The sequence below is a fragment of the Gouania willdenowi genome, chromosome 14 (genome assembly GCF_900634775.1).
Source record: "Gouania willdenowi chromosome 14, fGouWil2.1, whole genome shotgun sequence".
Classification (NCBI taxonomy): Eukaryota; Metazoa; Chordata; class Actinopteri; order Blenniiformes; family Gobiesocidae; genus Gouania; species Gouania willdenowi.
The window spans coordinates 36682526-36705317 of NC_041057.1; the positions used below are offsets into that span (position 1 = coordinate 36682526).

The 22792-nt window shown below is 33.8% G+C and overlaps 1 protein-coding gene across 1 annotated transcript in view; it reads left to right on the forward strand.

Annotated features, from left to right (window-relative positions):
• The window catches only part of LOC114475946 (rho GTPase-activating protein 32-like), a 137647-nt gene that overhangs the window by 45405 nt on the left and 69450 nt on the right, over nt 1-22792 (forward strand). Inside the window, 1 exon segment of the mRNA XM_028467169.1 lies at nt 4071-4143. Within this exon segment, the coding sequence (XP_028322970.1) occupies nt 4071-4143 (73 nt within the window).

Consider the following 22792-nt stretch of genomic DNA (forward strand, 5'->3'; position numbering starts at 1 on the left):
AACACACACTGACTCATTAAACACACACAGACTTATTAAACACACAGACTTATTAAACACACACAGACTTATTAAACACACACACAGACTTATTAAACACACACACAGACTATTAACCACACACAGACTTATTAAACACACACAGACTTATGACACACACAGACTTATTAAACAACAACACACACGACTATTATTAAACACACACACTGACTTATTAAACACACACACAGACTTATTAAACACACACACAGACTTATTAACCACACACAGACTTATTAAACACACACAGACTTATTAAACACACACACAGACTTATTAACACACACAGACTTATTAAACACACACAGACTTATTAAACACAAACAGACTTATTAAACACACACAGACTTATTAAACACACACAGACTTATTAAACACACACACTGACTTATTAAACACACACACGGACTTATTAAACACACACAGACTTATTAAACACACACACAGACTTATTAAACACACACTGACTTATTAAACACACACAGACTTATTAAACACACAGACTTATTAAACACACACAGACTTATTAAACACACACACACAGACTTATTAAACACACACAGACTTATTAAACACACACACTGACTTATTAAACACACACAGACTTATTAAACACACACAGACTTATTAAACACACACAGACTTATTAAACACACACACAGACTTATTAAACACACACACACTGACTTATTAAACACACACACAGACTTATTAAACACACACAGACTTATTAAACACACACAGACTTATTAAACACACACACAGACTTATTAAACACACACACTGACTTATTAAACACACACAGACTTATTAAACACACACACAGACTTATTAAACACACACAGACTTATTAAACACACACACACTTATTAAACACACACTGACTTATTAAACACACACACAGACTTATTAAACACACACAGACTTATTAAACACACACACAGACTTATTAAACACACACAGACTTATTAAACACACACAGACTTATTAAACACACACAGACTTATTAAACACACACAGACTTATGAAACACACACAGACTTATAAACACACACAGACTTATTAACACACACAGACTTATTAAACACACAGACTTATTAAACACACACAGACTTATTAAACACACACACAGACTTATTAAACACACACACACTGACTTATTAAACACACACAGACTTATTAAACACACACACACAGACTTATTAAACACACACACAGACTTATTAAACACACACACACTGACTTATTAAACACACACACACTGACTTATTAAACACACACACAGACTTATAAACACACACAGACTTATTAAACACACACACAGACTTATTAAACACACACAGACTTATTAAACACACACACTGACTTATTAAACACACACAGACTTATTAAACACACACTGACTTATTAAACACACACACTGACTTATTAAACACACACTGACTTATTAAACACACACAGACTTATTAAACACACACACACAGACTTATTAAACACACACAGACTTATTAAACACACACACTTATTAAACACACACAGACTTATTAAACACACACACAGACTTATTAAACACACACACACTGACTTATTAAACACACACACTGACTTATTAAACACACACACAGACTTATTAAACACACACAGACTTATTAAACACACACACAGACTTATTAAACACACACACACAGACTTATTAAACACACACACACAGACTTATTAAACACACACAGACTTATTAAACACACACAGACTTATTAAACACACACACAGACTTATTAAACACACACACACTGACTTATTAAACACACACACACTGACTATTAAACACACACACAGACTTATTAAACAACACCACAGACTTATTAAACACACACATTGACTTATTAAACACACACCCTGACGTATTAACACACACACTGACTTATTAAACACACACACTGACTTATTAAACACACACACTGACTTATTAAACACACACACAGACTTATTAAACACACACTGACTTATTAAACACACACAGACTTATTAAATACACACAGACTCATTTTAAACACACACACAGACTGACTTATTAAACACACACAGACTCATTAAATACACACAGACTTATTAAATACACACAGACTTATTAAACACACACTGACTCATTAAACACACACTGACTCATTAAACACACACACAGACTTATTAAACACACTGACTTATTAAACACACAGGGACTCATTAAACACACACTGACTTATTAAACACACACTGACTCATTAAACACACACTGACTCATTAAACACACACTGACTCATTAAACACACACTGACTCATTAAACACACACACAGACTTATTAAACACACACACTGACTTATTAAACACACACACTGACTTATTAAACACACACACAGACTTATTAAACACACACAGACTTATTAATCACACACACTGACTTATTAAACACACACAGACTTATTAAACACACACACTGACTCATTAAACACACACACAGACTTATTAAACACACACAGACTTATTAAACACACACACAGACTTATTAAACACACACACAGACTTATTAAACACACACACAGACTTATTAAACACACACTGACTCATTAAACACACACTGACTCATTAAACACACACACAGACTTATTAAACACACACAGACTTATTAAACACACACACAGACTTATTAAACACACACTGACTCATTAAACACACACTGACTCATTAAACACACACTGACTTATTAAACACACACACAGACTTATTAAACACACACACTGACTCATTAAACACACACACAGACTTATTAAACACACACAGACTTATTAAACACACACACAGACTTATTAAACACACACTGACTCATTAAACACACACTGACTCATTAAACACACACTGACTTATTAAACACACACACAGACTTATTAAACACACACACTGACTTATTAAACACACACACTGACTTATTAAACACACACACAGACTTATTAAACACACACAGACTTATTAATCACACACACTGACTTATTAAACACACACAGACTTATTAAACACACACACTGACTCATTAAACACACACACAGACTTATTAAACACACACAGACTTATTAAACACACAAGGACTCATTAAACACACACACAGACTTATTAAACACACACAGACTTATTAAACACACACTGACTCATTAAACACACACTGACTCATTAAACACACACACAGACTTATTAAACACACACAGACTTATTAAACACACACACAGACTTATTAAACACACACTGACTCATTAAACACACACTGACTCATTAAACACACACTGACTCATTAAACACACACAGACTTATTAAACACACAGACTTATTAAACTTATCATTTTACCAGTTATTAGAGCTACTGTCTTTACCAGGGAGATAATATTTATTACTGGTGATTGTTTTACAGAGTTTTACTGGGATTAGTTCATATCTCCTTCTGCTCTGCGGTCCAAACTGACATCGTAGCCACACACACACACACACACATTAAGGAAGGTTATGGTCATTATAACAGGGTGGATTAAATAATGACTAAAGGATTGTTTTATCCTGTTTTTCTCCGTGTTATTATCACATTATAAAAAGTTTAAAAACATAAGGAATTAGTGCTGGTCTCCAACGGTCTTGAGAGAAAATCCCGAGTCCGAGACCTTTGAAACTTGGTCTTGAGACCAAGGCCGGTCTGGACTACTACAACACTAGTCTGTAACAGATCAAAGACTTTCAGCAGATCTTGTTTTTGTTCATGATGAGTTTCTACCTTTGATGTTCTAACGTTTTAAGCTTTTACTTTAGATTTAATGTGTGAACATTATCACATTTCATTTTCTCGTGTGTGTGTGTGTGCGTGTGTGTGTGTGTGTGTGTGTGTGTGTGTGTGTGTGTGTGTGTGGGGTGCGTGTGTGCGTGTGTGCGTGTGTGCGCGTGTGCGCGTGTGCGCGTGTGTGCGTGTGTGCGTGTGTGTGTGTGTGTGCGTGTGTGTGTGTGTGTGTGTGTGTAGGGCTCCAGGTCCAGAGCTGACCCACGTCCACCCCAGAGAGAGACCAGACTGGGAGGAAACCATCAGTGCTATGGTGAGATTTCAGCCAATCACAGCATGTTTATACTATTAAACTCCTCCCACTTCAATAGCATTCCTCTTTACTGAAGTTCTGTTTACCATCGTTGAAAAAGGTGCTAGCGTGAGCCTATGAAGCAGCTCCATCACAGTCACATGATCACACACAATCAGTGGCGGTAGTAACACGTTAGATTTACTCCGTTACATGTATTTGAATATTTGTTTTTGATAAATTGTATTTTCAGGGTTAGTCATTTTGCAGAATATGTACTTTGTTACTTTATGCTACATGCATGTCGTTACATTAATTTTTCTATAAATAAAATCGGATATAGCAGCAGGATGGTGTGGCCCCGCCCCTCCACCCCAGAAACACAGCTCCACATTCAGACCCTGTTTTCTTTTCAAAGTTCATATTAATCACTTCCTACTTTATCAGCACAAGACACTGGAAATCTCTACGTTTAAGAATTCCTCTTCAAATGTGAGAAAACGTGATGTAAGTAGGTTGAAATGTTACTAATAATCACTAATATGGAGTGAGTTAACCTATATATATATATATATATATATATACTGTATATATACACAGCAGACTATAGCCTGTCACCAGAGGATAGGTGATAACGCCTGGAATAACTCTCTATCCTCTTATCCCCAAGTCAGTTAGCTAACCATGGAGATTTAGCCTCTACAGCTAACCTGTAACCATGGAGATTTAGCCTCTACAGCTAACCTGTAACCATGGTGATTTAGCCTCTACAGCTAACCTGTAACCATGGTGATTTAGCCTCTACAGCTAACCTGTAACCATGGAGATTTAGCCTCTACAGCTAACCTGTAACCATGGTGATTTAGCCTCTACAGCTAACCTGTAACCATGGAGATTTAGCCTCTACAGCTAACCTGTAACCATGGTGATTTAGCCTCTACAGCTAAACTGTAACCATGGAGATTTTAGCCTCTACAGCTAACCTTGTAACCATGGTGATTAGCCTCTACAGCTAACCTGTAACCATGGTGATTTAGCCTCTACAGCTAACCTGTAACCATGGAGATTTAGCCTCTACAGCTAACCTGTAACCATGGTGATTTAGCCTCACAGCTAACCTGTAAACCATGGAGATTTAGCCTCTACAGCTAACCTGTAACCATGGTGATTTAGCCTCTACAGCTAACCTGTAACCATGGAGATTTAGCCTCTACAGCTAACCTGTAACCATGGTGATTTAGCCTCTACAGCTAACCTGTAACAATGGTGATTTAGCCTCTACAGCTAACCTGTAACCATGGTGATTTAGCCTCTACAGCTAACCTGTAACCATGGTGATTTAGCCTCTACAGCTAACCTGTAACCATGGTGATTTAGTCTCTACAGCTAACCTGTAACCATGGTGATTTAGCCTCTACAGCTAACCTGTAACCATGGTGATTTAGTCCTCTACAGCTAACCTGTAACCATGGTGATTTAGCCTCTACAGCTAACCTGTAACCATGGTTGATTTAGTCTCTACAGCTAACCTGTAACCATGGTGATTTAGCCTCTACAGCTAACCTGTAACCATGGTGATTTAGCCTCTACAGCTAACCTGTAACCATGGTGATTTAGCCTCTACAGCTAACCTGTAACCATGGTGATTTAGCCTCTACAGTCTAACCTGTAACCATGGTGATTTAGCCTCTACAGCTAACTGTAACCATGGTGATTAGCCTCTACACTAACCTGTAACCATGGTGATTTTAGCCTCTTACAGCTAACCTGTAACCATGGTGATTTAAGCCTCTACAGCTAACCTGTAACCATGGTGATTTAGCCTCTACAGCTAACCTGTAACCATGGTGATTTAGCCTCTACAGCTAACCTGTAACCATGGTGATTTAGCCTCTACAGCTAACCTGTAACCATGGTGATTTAGCCTCTACAGCTAACCTGTAACCATGGTGATTTAGCCTCTACAGCTAACCTGTAACCATGGTGATTTAGTCTCTACAGCTAACCTGTAACCATGGAGATTTAGCCTCTACAGCTAACCTGTAACCATGGTGATTTAGCCTCTACAGCTAACCTGTAACCATGGTGATTTAGCCTCTACAGCTAACCTGTAACCATGTGATTTAGCCTCTACAGCTAACCTGTAACCATGGTGATTTAGTCTCTACAGCTAACCTGTAACCATGGAGATTTAGCCTCTACAGCTAACCTGTAACCATGGTGATTTAGCCTCTACAGCTAACCTGTAACCATGGAGATTTAGCCTCTACAGCTAACCTGTAACCATGGTGATTTAGCCTCTACAGCTAACCTGTAACCATGGTGATTTAGTCTCTACAGCTAACCTGTAACCATGGAGATTTAGTCTCTACAGCTACCTGTAACCATGGTGATTTAGCCTCTACAGCTAACCTGTAACCATGGAGATTTAGCCTCTACAGCTAACCTGTAACCCCATGGTGATTTAGCCTCTACAGCTAACCTGTACACCATGGTGATTTAGCCTCTACAGCTAACCTGTAACCATGGTGATTTAGCCTCTACAAGCTAACCTGTAACCATGGTGATTAGTCTCTACAGCGAACCTGTAACCATGGAGATTTAGCCTCTACAGCTAACCTGTAACCATGGTGATTTAGCCTCTACAGCTAACCTGTAACCATGGAGATTTAGCCTCTACAGCTAACCTGTAACCATGGTGATTTAGCCTCTACAGCTAACCTGTAACCATGGTGATTTAGTCTCTACAGCTAACCTGTAACCATGGAGATTTAGTCTCTACAGCTAACCTGTAACCATGGAGATTTAGCCTCTACAGCTAACCTGTAACCATGGAGATTTAGCCTCTACAGCTAACCTGTAACCATGGAGATTTAGCCTCTACAGCTAACCTGTAACCATGGTGATTTAGCCTCTACAGCTAACCTGTAACCATGGTGATTTAACAACCAGGATGAAGTTATCCCTGCTGTCAGTGCTGTGAGAAATATTCATGGTTTTTATAAACGTTTCTTCACACAAATATTATAAATAGTCATTTAATTTGTCTGTTGACTTTTGGTTTTGATATTTTTTATTATCATAGTTTATATATAATTACAAAAAAGAACATATAAAATACATTATTTGAGCAATGAAAGTGAGAAGGCAGACGGTTTATTATGAATATTTTCCTTATTAATAAAACATCAACACTGAAATGTTAGAAAAGATCCAGAATAATCTGACTTTACTCATTATGACTGTTATGGAACTAATAGGAGATATTTTTTTCAAGTGTGTTCTAAAATAATAAAATGGATCCTGTACTATTTGATCTGAAGGGTTTCACATTATTCTGACTTCACTGTTAACTTTACAATAACTTTACAATAACTATTCATTTCATGTATTTGTCTGTCAGGCCTCTGGTTATTTTGTAATAATAATAAATCCTGTTTATGGAATTTCTGTCAGAGGTTTGATTTAAACAGATTATTCAACTTATGTTTTTTGTTGTTAAATTATAGTAAACAAATCCTTTCTTGAATCTTTTTTATACAAATATACTGTATATATACATATTACATAACCTCGGTATAATTAACCAAACATGTAGAATTAATAAAGTGAAGTGATATAGAAAGAGGAAGTGGAGCTAATCACTTTTATAAATCACTGATTATTAGAGTTAATATAATATAATATAAAATATAATAGACCTTTATTTATCTCCCAGAGGGAAAATTCACACTTAAAAAAAGTTTATTATATTAGCTGGATATGAACTCTATGAAATCTACCTCTAGCATTACAACCTGGTGGGTCACGTTGTAGCGTTAATAAGTCATTGTTGCCAGATTGGGCTGTTTTTCTGCCAAGAAATGTGAGGGTTTGTGTTTAGACTTTAAAATGTAATGTATATCTGGCAACGCTGCTGATTGTATTAATTCTACATTTCCCATGAACATGTGACGTGTCATACAACTATTGGTTACGTGCGTTAGCGTGGTTGTTATGGTTTGGTATCGGAGAAGACAAACGGAATGAAGATGTAACGTGGAGATATTTATCGGGTGTAGAGTTTCTAAGAGCAGCTACTGAGCATGTGCAGCGTAACAGACTCTAAGGAAAACTCTGAAGATTAGATTTAACACTATCTTTATCATTTGTTCACCTTTAAAATGTGCACTTTGTTTACATTTGAAGAGCATGTTTCTCTACAGTACGTGTCATTCTTAGTATTAATTACTTTCTAACTTCAGTGTTTCATGGATCTGAGTTAAGTTTGTTTATGAAGTTATGATAATATACTTTATTAAGGTTCATTTCTCTGACACACCCACAGTTCCATATGACACCTTTGTTACAACATTGTTTTTAAATTAAATGCTTATATTTTTATCATTTTAATGTATTCTGTGGATCATAATGTAGTTTATTTTTCACTGGTGTAAATGTGGTTGATTGGTTACTTTCTAATCTAAAGTTCATTTAAAGCCCTGATCACAGTGTATCATGACTATTGATACTATTGTCTGCCAGCCTTTGTCTCTCATTCTTAGCAGCGCTGCTGTTCCTTTTTCCATATCATGTTTTTCTCCATCAGTTGATCACAGGTGTAAACCATGCTGAGTGTGTTTGATCCAGACTTTCATCAGTGACTCTGTGATCGTGTTCATGGTCTTCTTAAGAAAGCTGTGACTGTCCACTTATCTCAAACATCCACAGTTTCACTAAGCCTCCTCTCTTTATCATGACTCAGCAAACGTGCAACCAATTTATCCAAGATAGCACCGACCAGACTTAGTCTAACCATGTATTTACTGTATCTGACTGTGTAATAGGTGAAATATAAACATATATCGTATGAAACTAGAAAACATAAAGAATAAACACAAAACAAACAAACACACTAGCTTATCAACAAGAGGATGAAGTAATGGCCCAAAGTTAGGCTAAATTACTGTCTTACCTTAGTGAGGATGTTTCACAAGCACTGGTTGGGAAGGTTCCGGTATTTGAATATATATATTTATATTTATATATATACACACCGGGCCTCTACCACGGCTCAGGGGAGCTGGAGAAGGCGGGGCCTCCATGACTTGAACCCAGAGGCGCACAGAGTATAGACAGTCATACAGATTATAATATACAGGGGTTATATAGACACATTGTGACGTAGACATACTTAAGTAGGTGCATGAACGCACAGGCTTGATGTAAAACAACAGAAGCAATTGTGTCAACGTAATCTCTACTGAGGTGATGGTTCACAGGGAGCAGACAGAGCGTTATCTCAGTCTGGATACAGTCAAAAGTCACCATAAACAGCTGTAAATGGACTGATATGCAGACGTGGAGCAGTGAGGAGGAGACTTCATGTAGAGATGGAAACTCATCCAGTGAAACTGATCAGAATATGTGGAAATACACAGAAACCTTCATTAACAGCAGTACAGTAGCCCCGCCTACCTGTCTGTTCATAACAGTTATAAACATCTAGAGACTTCATGTTTTTAGCTTTTCTATGGTTTATACACTGGCTTTTTCTATCAGATATGTATAAATATCTGATCATTAAACATCTGATGATCACTAGTTTTCAGGAACGTTTCCCACAATCCTTCACCTGTATTTAAAGTGAGTTTCATTGAATATATTATAAACTATTTATGAGCTTTAACAGTGGTTCATTCATTGATAGTTTTACATTGTTCATGTGTCACATAAGTAAACAATGGTTTCTGCACAGAGTGTGTGTCCACGTCAGTCATGTGACCCACTCATTCTCTATAAGTTAAAACATATAAAAACCATATGAGGAGTAGAGTGAGACACTGATAATGTCTATAGAGAATGACAGAACAAAGACAATAAACATAGAGCATCATGGATGAGTTCACAGAGCGTAAGGCTTCATACAGTGGTGAATATGTCTATAGTAGTTCATACAGTGGTGAATATGTCTATAGTAGTTCATATAGTGGTGAATATGTCTATAGTAGTTCATATAGTGGTGAATATGTCTATAGTAGTTCATATAGTGGTGAATATGTCTAGTAGTTCATATAGTGGTGAATATGTCTATAGTAGTTCATATAGTGGTGAATATGTCTATAGTAGTTCATATAGTGGTGAATATGTCTATAGTAGTTCATATAGTGGTGAATATGTCTATAGTAGTTCATATAGTGGTGAGTATGTCTATAGTAGTTCATATAGTGGTGAATATGTCTATAGTAGTTCATATAGTGGTGAGTATGTCTATAGTAGTTCATATAGTGGTGAATATGTCTATAGTAGTTCATATAGTGGTGAGTATGTCTATAGTAATTCATATAGTGGTGAATATGTCTATAGTAGTTCATATAGTGGTGAATATGTCTATAGTAGTTCATATAGTGGTGAGTATGTCTATAGTAGTTCATATAGTGGTGAGTATGTCTATAGTAGTTCATATAGTGGTGAATATGTCTATAGTAGTTCATATAGTGGTGAGTATGTCTATAGTAGTTCATATAGTGGTGAGTATGTCTATAGTAGTTCATATTAAATAGTGATAGTGAATATGTCTATAGTAGTTCATATAGTGGTGAGTATGTCTATAGTAGTTCATATAGTGGTGAGTATGTCTATAGTAGTTCATATAGTGGTGAATATGTCTATAGTAGTTCATATAGTGGTGTGTATGTCTATAGTAGTTCATATAGTGGTGAATATGTCTATAGTAGTTCATATAGTGGTGAGTATGTCTATAGTAGTTCATATAGTGGTGAGTATGTCTATAGTAGTTCATATAGTGGTGAATATGTCTATAGTAATTCATATAGTGGTGAATATGTCTATAGTAGTTCATATAGTGGTGAATATGTCTATAGTAGTTCATATAGTGGTGAGTATGTCTATAGTAGTTCATATAGTGGTGAGTATGTCTATAGTAGTTCATATAGTGGTGAATATGTCTATAGTAGTTCATATAGTAGTGAATATGTCTATAGTAGTTCATATAGTGGTGAGTATGTCTATAGTAGTTCATATAGTGGTGAGTATGTCTATAGTAGTTCATATTAAATAGTGATAGTGAATATGTCTATAGTAGTTCATATAGTGGTGAGTATGTCTATAGTAGTTCATATAGTGGTGAGTATGTCTATAGTAGTTCATATAGTGGTGAATATGTCTATAGTAGTTCATATAGTGGTGTGTATGTCTATAGTAGTTCATAGTGGGTGAATATGTCTATAGTAGTTCATATAGTGGTGAATATGTCTATCGTAGTTCTATATAGTGGTGAGTGATGTCTATAGTAGTTCATATAGTGGTGAGTATGTCTATAGTAGTTCATATAGTGGTGAATATGTCTATAGTAGTTCCTATAGTGGTGAGTATGTCTATAGTAGTTCATATAGTGGTGATTATGTCTATAGTAGTTCATATAGTGGTGAATATGTCTATAGTAGTTCATATAGTGGTGAATATGTCTATAGTAGTTCATATAGTGGTGAATATGTCTATAGTAGTTCATATTAAATAGTGATAGTGAATATGTCTATAGTAGTTCATATAGTGGTGAATATGTCTATAGTAGTTCATATAGTGGTGAGTATGTCTATAGTAGTTCATACAGTGGTGAATATGTCTATAGTAGTTCATATTAAATAGTGATAGTTAATATGTCTATAGTAGTTCATATAGTGGTGAATATGTCTATAGTAGTTTATATAGTGGTGAATATGTCTATAGTAGTTCATATAGTGGTGAGTATGTCTATAGTAGTTCATATAGTGGTGAGTATGTCTATAGTAGTTCATATAGTGGTGAGTATGTCTATAGTAGTTCATATAGTGGTGAGTATGTCTATAGTAGTTCATATAGTGGTGAGTATGTCTATAGTAGTTCATATAGTGGTGGAATATGTCTATAGTAGTTCATATAGTGGTGAGTATGTCTATAGTAGTTCATATAGTGGTGAGTATGTCTATAGTAGTTCATATAGTGGTGAATATGTCTATAGTAGTTCATATAGTGGTGAATATGTCTATAGTAGTTCATATAGTGGTGAGTATGTCTATAGTAGTTCATATAGTGGTGAGTATGTCTATAGTAGTTCATATAGTGGTGAATATGTCTATAGTAGTTCATATTAAATAGTGATAGTGAATATGTCTATAGTAGTTCATATAGTGGTGAATATGTCTATAGTAGTTTATATAGTGGTGAATATGTCTATAGTAGTTCATATAGTGGTGAATATGTCTATAGTAGTTCATATAGTGGTGAATATGTCTATAGTAGTTCATATAGTGGGTGAGTATGTCTATAGTAGTCATATAGTGGTGAGTATGTCTATAGTAGTTCATACAGTGGTGAATATGTCTATAGTAGTTCATATTAAATAGTGATAGTGAATATGTCTATAGTAGTTCATATAGTGGTGAATATGGCTATAGTAGTTCATATAGTGGTGAGTATGTCTATAGTAGTTCATATAGTGGTGAGTATGTCTATAGTAGTTCATATTAAATAGTGATAGTGAATATGTCTATAGTAGTTCATATAGTGGTGAGTATGTCTATAGTAGTTCATATAGTGGTGAGTATGTCTATAGTAGTTCATATAGTGGTGAATATGTCTATAGTAGTTCATATAGTGGTGTGTATGTCTATAGTAGTTCATATAGTGGTGAATATGTCTATAGTAGTTCATATAGTGGTGAATATGTCTATAGTAGTTCATATAGTGGTGAGTATGTCTATAGTAGTTCATATAGTGGTGAGTATGTCTATAGTAGTTCATATAGTGGTGAATATGTCTATAGTAGTTCATATAGTGGTGAGTATGTCTATAGTAGTTCATATAGTGGTGAGTATGTCTATAGTAGTTCATATAGTGGTGAATATGTCTATAGTAGTTCATATAGTGGTGAGTATGTCTATAGTAGTTCATATAGTGGTGATATGTCTATAGTAGTTCATTAGTAGGTGAATATGTCTATAGTTCATATAGTGGTGAATATGTCTATAGTAGTTCATATAGTGGTGAATATGTCTATAGTAGTTCATATTAAATAGTGATAGTGAATATGTCTATAGTAGTTCATATAGTGGTGAATATGTCTATAGTAGTTCATATAGTGGTGAGTATGTCTATAGTAGTTCATACAGTGGTGAATATGTCTATAGTAGTTCATATTAAATAGTGATAGTTAATATGTCTATAGTAGTTCATATAGTGGTGAATATGTCTATAGTAGTTTATATAGTGGTGAATATGTCTATAGTAGTTCATATAGTGGTGAGTATGTCTATAGTAGTTCATATAGTGGTGAGTATGTCTATAGTAGTTCATATAGTGGTGAGTATGTCTATAGTAGTTCATATAGTGGTGAGTAGTCTATAGTAGTTCATATAGTGGTGAGTATGTCTATAGTAGTTCATATAGTGGTGAATATGTCTATAGTAGTTCATATAGTGGTGAGTATGTCTATAGTAGTTCATATAGTGGTGAGTATGTCTATAGTAGTTCATATAGTGGTGAATATGTCTATAGTAGTTCATATAGTGGTGAATATGGCTATAGTAGTTCATATAGTGGTGAGTATGTCTATAGTAGTTCATATAGTGGTGAGTATGTCTATAGTAGTTCATATAGTGGTGAATATGTCTATAGTAGTTCATATTAAATAGTGATAGTGAATATGTCTATAGTAGTTCATATAGTGGTGAATATGTCTATAGTAGTTTATATAGTGGTGAATATGTCTATAGTAGTTCATATAGTGGTGAATATGTCTATAGTAGTTCATATAGTGGTGAGTATGTCTATAGTAGTTCATATAGTGGTGAGTATGTCTATAGTAGTTCATATAGTGGTGAATATGTCTATAGTAATTCATATAGTGGTGAATATGTCTATAGTAGTTCATATAGTGGTGAATATGTCTATAGTAGTTCATATAGTGGTGAGTATGTCTATAGTAGTTCATATAGTGGTGAGTATGTCTATAGTAGTTCATATAGTGGTGAATATGTCTATAGTAGTTCATATAGTAGTGAATATGTCTATAGTAGTTCATATAGTGGTGAGTATGTCTATAGTAGTTCATATAGTGGTGAGTATGTCTATAGTAGTTTATATTAAATAGTGATAGTGAATATGTCTATAGTAGTTCATATAGTGGTGAGTATGTCTATAGTAGTTCATATAGTGGTGAGTATGTCTATAGTAGTTCATATAGTGGTGAATATGTCTATAGTAGTTCATATAGTGGTGTGTATGTCTATAGTAGTTCATATAGTGGTGAATATGTCTATAGTAGTTCATATAGTGGTGAATATGTCTATAGTAGTTCATATAGTGGTGAGTATGTCTATAGTAGTTCATATAGTGGTGAGTATGTCTATAGTAGTTCATATAGTGGTGAGTATGTCTATAGTAGTTCATATAGTAGTTCATATAGTGGTGAGTATGTCTATAGTAGTTCATATAGTGGTGAGTATGTCTATAGTAGTTCATATAGTGGTGAATATGTTTATAGTAGTTCATATAGTGGTGAGTATGTCTATAGTAGTTCATATAGTGGTGAATATGTCTATAGTAGTTCATATAGTGGTGAATATGTCTATAGTAGTTCATATAGTGGTGAATATGTCTATAGTAGTTCATATAGTGGTGAATATGTCTATAGTAGTTCATATTAAATAGTGATAGTGATATGTCTATAGTAGTTCATATAGTGGTGAATATGTCTATAGTAGTTCATATAGTGGTGAGTATGTCTATAGTAGTTCATACAGTGGTGAATATGTCTATAGTAGTTCATATTAAATAGTGATAGTTTAATATGTCTATAGTAGTTCATATAGTGGGTGAATATGTCTATAGTAGTTTATATAGTGGTGAATATGTCTATAGTAGTTCATATAGTGGTGAGTATAGTTTCTATAGTAGTTCATAGTGGTGAGTATGTCTATAGTAGTTCATATAGTGGTGAGTATGTCTATAGTAGTTCATATAGTGGTGAGTATGTCTATAGTAGTTCATATAGTGGTGAGTATGTCTATAGTAGTTCATATAGTGGTGAATATGTCTATAGTAGTTCATATAGTGGTGAGTATGTCTATAGTAGTTCATATAGTGGTGAGTATGTCTATAGTAGTTCATATAGTGGTGAATATGTCTATAGTAGTTCATATAGTGGTGAATATGGCTATAGTAGTTCATATAGTGGTGAGTATGTCTATAGTAGTTCATATAGTGGTGAGTATGTCTATAGTAGTTCATATAGTGGTGAATATGTCTATAGTAGTTCATATTAAATAGTGATAGTGAATATGTCTATAGTAGTTCATATAGTGGTGAATATGTCTATAGTAGTTTATATAGTGGTGAATATGTCTATAGTAGTTCATATAGTGGTGAATATGGCTATAGTAGTTCATATAGTGGTGAGTATGTCTATAGTAGTTCATATAGTGGTGAGTATGTCTATAGTAGTTCATATAGTGGTGAGTATGTCTATAGTAGTTCATACAGTGGTGAATATGTCTATAGTAGTTCATATTAAATAGTGATAGTGAATATGTCTATAGTAGTTTATATAGTGGTGAATATGGCTATAGTAGTTCATATAGTGGTGAGTATGTCTATAGTAGTTCATATAGTGGTGAGTATGTCTATAGTAGTTCATATTAAATAGTGATAGTGAATATGTCTATAGTAGTTCATATAGTGGTGAGTATGTCTATAGTAGTTCATATAGTGGTGAGTATGTCTATAGTAGTTCATATAGTGGTGAATATGTCTATAGTAGTTCATATAGTGGTGTGTATGTCTATAGTAGTTCATATAGTGGTGAATATGTCTATAGTAGTTCATATAGTGGTGAATATGTCTATAGTAGTTCATATAGTGGTGAGTATGTCTATAGTAGTTCATATAGTGGTGAGATATGTCTATAGTAGTTCATATGTGGTGAATATGTCTATAGTAGTTCATATAGTGGTGAGTATGTCTATAGTAGTTCATATAGTGGTGAGTATGTCTATAGTAGTTCATATAGTGGTGAATATGTCTATAGTAGTTCATATTAAATAGTGATAGTGAATATGTCTATAGTAGTTCATATAGTGGTGAATATGTCTATAGTAGTTCATATAGTGGTGAGTATGTCTATAGTAGTTCATATAGTGGTGAATATGTCTATAGTAGTTCATATTAAATAGTGATAGTTAATATGTCTATAGTAGTTCATATAGTGGTGAATATGTCTATAGTAGTTCATATAGTGGTGAATATGGCTATAGTAGTTCATATAGTGGTGAGTATGTCTATAGTAGTTCATATAGTGGTGAGTATGTCTATAGTAGTTCATATAGTGGTGTGAATAGTCTATAGTAGTTCATATTAATAGTGATAGTGAATATGTCTATAGTAGTTCATATAGTGGTGAATATGTCTATAGTAGTTTATATAGTGGTGAATATGTCTATAGTAGTTCATATAGTGGTGAATATGTCTATAGTAGTTCATATAGTGGTGAATATGTCTATAGTAGTTCATATAGTGGTGAATATGTCTATAGTAGTTCATATAGTGGTGAATATGTCTATAGTAGTTCATATTAAATAGTGATAGTGAATATGTCTATAGTAGTTCATATAGTGGTGAATATGTCTATAGTAGTTCATATAGTGGTGAGTATGTCTATAGTAGTTCATACAGTGGTGAATATGTCTATAGTAGTTCATATTAAATAGTGATAGTTAATATGTCTATAGTAGTTCATATAGTGGTGAATATGTCTATAGTAGTTCATATAGTGGTGAATATGGCTATAGTAGTTCATATAGTGGTGAGTATGTCTATAGTAGTTCATATAGTGGTGAGTATGTCTATAGTAGTTCATATAGTGGTGAATATGTCTATAGTAGTTCATATTAAATAGTGATAGTGAATATGTCTATAGTAGTTCATATAGTGGTGAATATGTCTATAGTAGTTTATATAGTGGTGAATATGTCTATAGTAGTTCATATAGTGGTGAATATGTCTATAGTAGTTCATATAGTGGTGAATATGTCTATAGTAGTTCATATAGTGGTGAGTATGTCTATAGTAGTTCATATAGTGGTGAGTATGTCTATAGTAGTTCATACAGTGGTGAATATGTCTATAGTAGTTCATATTAAATAGTGATAGTGAATATGTCTATAGTAGTTTATATAGTGGTGAATATGGCTATAGTAGTTCATATAGTGGTGAGTATGTCTATAGTAGTTCATATAGTGGTGAGTATGTCTATAGTAGTTCATATTAAATAGTGATAGTGAATATGTCTATAGTAGTTCATATAGTGGTGAGTATGTCTATAGTAGTTCATATAGTGGTGGAGTATGTCTATAGTAGTTCATATAGTGGTGAATATGTCTATAGTAGTTCAATAGTGGTGTGTATGTCTATAGTAGTTCCTATAGTGGTGAATATGTCTATAGTAGTTCATATAGTGGTGAATATGTCTATAGTAGTTCATATAGTGGTGAGTATGTCTATAGTAGTTCATATAGTGGTGAGTATGTCTATAGTCGTTCATATAGTGGTGAATATGTCTATAGTAGTTCATATAGTGGTGAGTATGTCTATAGAGTCATTATAGTGGTGAGTATGTCTATAGTAGTTCATATAGTGGTGAGTATGTCTATAGTAGTTCATATAGTGGTGAATATGTCTATAGTAGTTCATATAGTGGTGAATATGTCTATAGTAGTTCATATAGTGGTGAATATGTCTATAGTAGTTCATATAGTGGTGAGTATGTCTGTAGTAGTTCATACAGTGGTGAGTATGTCTATAGTAGTTCATATAGTGGTGAATATGTCTATAGTAGTTCATACAGTGGTGAGTATGTCTATAGTAGTTCATACAGTGGTGAATATGTCTATAGTAGGTTCATTACTAGTGGTGAATATGTCTATAGTAGTTCATATAGTGGTGAATATGTCTATAGTAGTTCATATAGTGGTGAATATGTCTATAGTAGTTCATATAGTGGTGAATATGTCTATAGTAGTTCATATAGTGTGAATATGTCTATAGTAGTTCATATAGTAGGTGAGTATGTCTATAGTAGTTCATATAGTGGTGAATATGTCTATAGTAGTTCATATAGTGGTGAGTATGTCTATAGTAGTTCATACTAGTGGTGAGTATGTCTATAGTAGTTTCATATAGTGGTGAAGTATGTCTATAGTAGTTCATATAGTGGTGAGTATGTCTATAGTAGTTCATATAGTGGTGAGTATGTCTATAGTAGTTCATATAGTGGTGAATATGGCTATAGTAGTTCATATAGTGGTGAGTATGGCTATAGTAGTTCATATAGTGGTGAGTATGTCTATAGTAGTTCATATAGTGGTGAATATGTCTATAGTAGTTCATATAGTGGTGAATATGTCTATAGTAGTTCATATAGTGGTGAGTATGTTTATAGTAGTTCATATAGTGGTGAATATGTCTATAGTAGTTCATATAGTGGTGAATATGTCTATAGTAGTTCATATAGTGGTGAATATGTCTATAGTAGTTCATATATTGGTGAGTATGTCTATAGTAGTTCATATAGTGGTGAATATGTCTATAGTAGTTCATATAGTGGTGAATATGTCTATAGTAGTTCATATAGTGGTGAATATGTCTATAGTAGTTCATATAGTGGTGAATATGTCTATAGTAGTTCATATATTGGTGAATATGTCTATAGTAGTTCATATAGTGGTGAGTATGTCTATAGTAGTTCATATAGTGGTGAATGTCTATAGTAGTTCATATAGTGGTGAATATGTCTATAGTAGTTCATATAGTGGTGAATATGTCTATAGTAGTTCATATAGTGGTGAATATGTCTATAGTAGTTCATATTAAATAGTGATAGTGAATATGTCTATAGTAGTTCATATAGTGGTGAATATGTCTATAGTAGTTTATATAGTGGTGAATATGTCTATAGTAGTTCATATATTGGTGAATATGTCTATAGTAGTTCATATAGTGGTGAGTATGTCTATAGTAGTTCATATAGTGGTGAATATGTCTATAGTAGTTCATATAGTGGTGAATATGTCTATAGTAGTTCATATAGTGGTGAATATGTCTATAGTAGTTCATATAGTGGTGAATATGTCTATAGTAGTTTATATAGTGGTGAGTATGTCTATAGTAGTTCATACAGTGGTGAATATGTCTATAGTAGTTCATATTAAATAGTGATAGTGAATATGTCTATAGTAGTTTATATAGTGGTGAATATGTCTATAGTAGTTCATATAGTGGTGAATATGTCTATAGTAGTTCATATAGTGGTGAGTATGTCTATAGTAGTTCATATAGTGGTGAGTATGTCTATAGTAGTTCATATAGTGGTGAATATGTCTATAGTAGTTCATATAGTGGTGAATATGTCTATAGTAGTTCATATAGTGGTGAATATGTCTATAGTAGTTCATATTAAATAGTGATAGTGAATATGTCTATAGTAGTTCATATAGTGGTGAATATGTCTATAGTAGTTCATATAGTGGTGAGTATGTCTATAGTAGTTCATACAGTGGTGAATATGTCTATAGTAGTTCATATTAAATAGTGATAGTGAATATGTCTATAGTAGTTCATATAGTGGTGAATATGTCTATAGTAGTTTATATAGTGGTGAATATGTCTATAGTAGTTCATATAGTGGTGAATATGTCTATAGTAGTTCATACAGTGGTGAGTATGTCTATAGTAGTTCATATAGTGGTGAGTATGTCTATAGTAGTTCATATAGTGGTGAGTATGTCTATAGTAGTTCATATAGTGGTGAGTATGTCTATAGTAGTTCATATAGTGGTGAGTATGTCTATAGTAGTTCATATAGTGGTGAATATGTCTATAGTAGTTCATATAGTGGTGAGTATGTCTATAGTAGTTCATATAGTGGTGAATATGTCTATAGTAGTTCATACAGTGGTGAGTATGTCTATAGTAGTTCATACAGTGGTGAATATGTCTATAGTAGTTCATACAGTGGTGAATATGTCTATAGTAGTTCATATAGTGGTGAATATGTCTATAGTAGTTCATATAGTGGTGAATATGTCTATAGTAGTTCATATAGTGGTGAATATGTCTATAGTAGTTCATATAGTGGTGAATATGTCTATAGTAGTTCATATAGTGGTGAATATGTCTATAGTAGTTCATATAGTGGTGAGTATGTCTATAGTAGTTCATATAGTGGTGAGTATGTCTATAGTAGTTCATATAGTGGTGAATATGTCTATAGTAGTTCATACAGTGGTGAATATGTCTATAGTAGTTCATATAGTGGTGAATATGTCTATAGTAGTTCATATAGTGGTGAATATGTCTATAGTAGTTCATATAGTGGTGAATATGTCTATAGTAGTTCATATAGTGGTGAATATGTCTATAGTAGTTCATATAGTGGTGAGTATGTCTATAGTAGTTCATATTAAATAGTGATAGTGAATATGTCTATAGTAGTTCATACAGTGGTGAGTATGTCTATAGTAGTTCATATAGTGGTGAGTATGTCTATAGTAGTTCATATAGTAGTGAATATGTCTATAGTAGTTCATACAGTGGTGAGTATGTCTATAGTAGTTCATATAGTGGTGAGTATGTCTATAGTAGTTTATATAGTGGTGAATATGTCTATAGTAGTTCATATAGTGGTGAGTATGTCTATAGTAGTTCATATTAAATAGTGATAGTGAACATGTCTATAGTAGTTCATATAGTGGTGAATATGTCTATAGTAGTTTATATAGTAGTGAGTATGTCTATCGTAGTTCATATAGTGGTGAGTATGTCTATAGTAGTTCATATTAAATAGTGATAGTGAACATGTCTATAGTAGTTCATATAGTGGTGAATATGTCTATAGTAGTTTATATAGTAGTGAGTATGTCTATCGTAGTTCATATAGTGGTGAGTATGTCTATAGTAGTTCATATTAAATAGTGATAGTGAACATGTCTATAGTAGTTCATATAGTGGTGAATATGTCTATAGTAGTTCATATAGTGGTGAATGTGTCTATAGTAGTTCATATAGTGGTGAGTATGTCTATAGTAGTTCATATAGTGGTGAATATGTCTATAGTAGTTCATATAGTGGTGAATATGTCTATAGTAGTTTATATAGTGATAGTGAATGTGTCTATAGTAGTTCATACAGTGGTGAATGTGTCTATAGTAGTTCATATAGTGGTGAATATGTCTATAATAGTTCATACAGTGGTGAATATGTCTATAATAGTTCATATTAAATAGTGATAGTGAACATGTGTGTCACTGTGTTAGTGTAAATAAACTCTATATCTACTGATACAGGCTCTGAGGTGAAATGGTTAAAATAATATCATTGAGATGTTTTAATGTGTTAGTAACGTCCTAACGTCCTAATGTTGTTCTATTGTTTTATTTTACTTCATAATGACATAGTCGCTCTCTGTGATGCTTGGAAGCCAGGGTTAGGGTTGTGGGCGTGTGTATTTTTAAATGGGTTTAAAGGGCCCGGTCATTAGCCCCGCCCCCAGTTCGGTTGTGATTTGTTCCGCTAGTGGAGGGACTATTCAGACACGGTTACATAACCACCAGTAGTCATGTCAGCTCTCCTTTCTTTCTTTCTCCTTTTAGTATTTTTGACCTGTTTTAGACGTGGTTTTGTTTTTTTAAATAGTTTTTATTTATTTATTTGTATTTATCTATTTTGCACAATTAAAAAACAATACATACTATCACAGAAATAGACATACAGTACAGGAAGAGCTGAAATCATTTGAATATTCTATTTAACTTTCTCTAGCTGGTGCTATCCTCCTCCTCCGTGTGTTCCTTCCTGTAGAAATGAGGTCGTCTCCATGGTAACATGGAGAGGAGAGCCCATGTTGGAGTCCTGTTGATCAGAAATGATGAATATTGATTTGCTGTTGTTTGATCAATATTTGATATCTGAGAATCACATGATCAACGTCGTGTACTTAGAGGACAGCAGGAACATCTAGAACAATGAGCTGGTTCTGATATCTGACACTGAGGAGGAACAAATAATCACTTTTAACACATCATTCATGTTGTCAACACAAGTTCTAAAGTCCTTTCTGAACATGTTTAGTAGAATGTACAGTATGTTAGTGTATTCTGCTCAGTGTGTTATTGTATCTGATGAATAATCTGACACTAGCTCTGAGTGAGTTTTGTAAATGTGCATCAGTCAGGCGTGTTCTGTGTTTGTTCTTTATGAAGTTCATGTTCAAAAGGCTGATTAGTATTAATAAGTTGAACAAAAAAAGCACTAAATGTTCATAGCTGCAGTGTATACACAACTGTAAATATCTGTGGTACAGACTGACGAGCTTACGTTAGGACTTCTATCTCCACCTGTCTAGTGTCCAGGTTGAACAAAGCACTGAGGACGTTATGTCCACTTACATGAAGGGATTTGTATCAAAGGACACACATGGCTCAAGTTGATCAAAGTCACAAAACCTGTCTTTAAATTCCAGTCTAGTTTGTTTATGACTGAGGACTTTTCTACAGCTTTATCCAAAGCTGCAGATGCACAAACATCATCATCCAACACTTTCTGCTCAGAGAGAAAGTCTCTGTAAATGTAGAGAAAATGT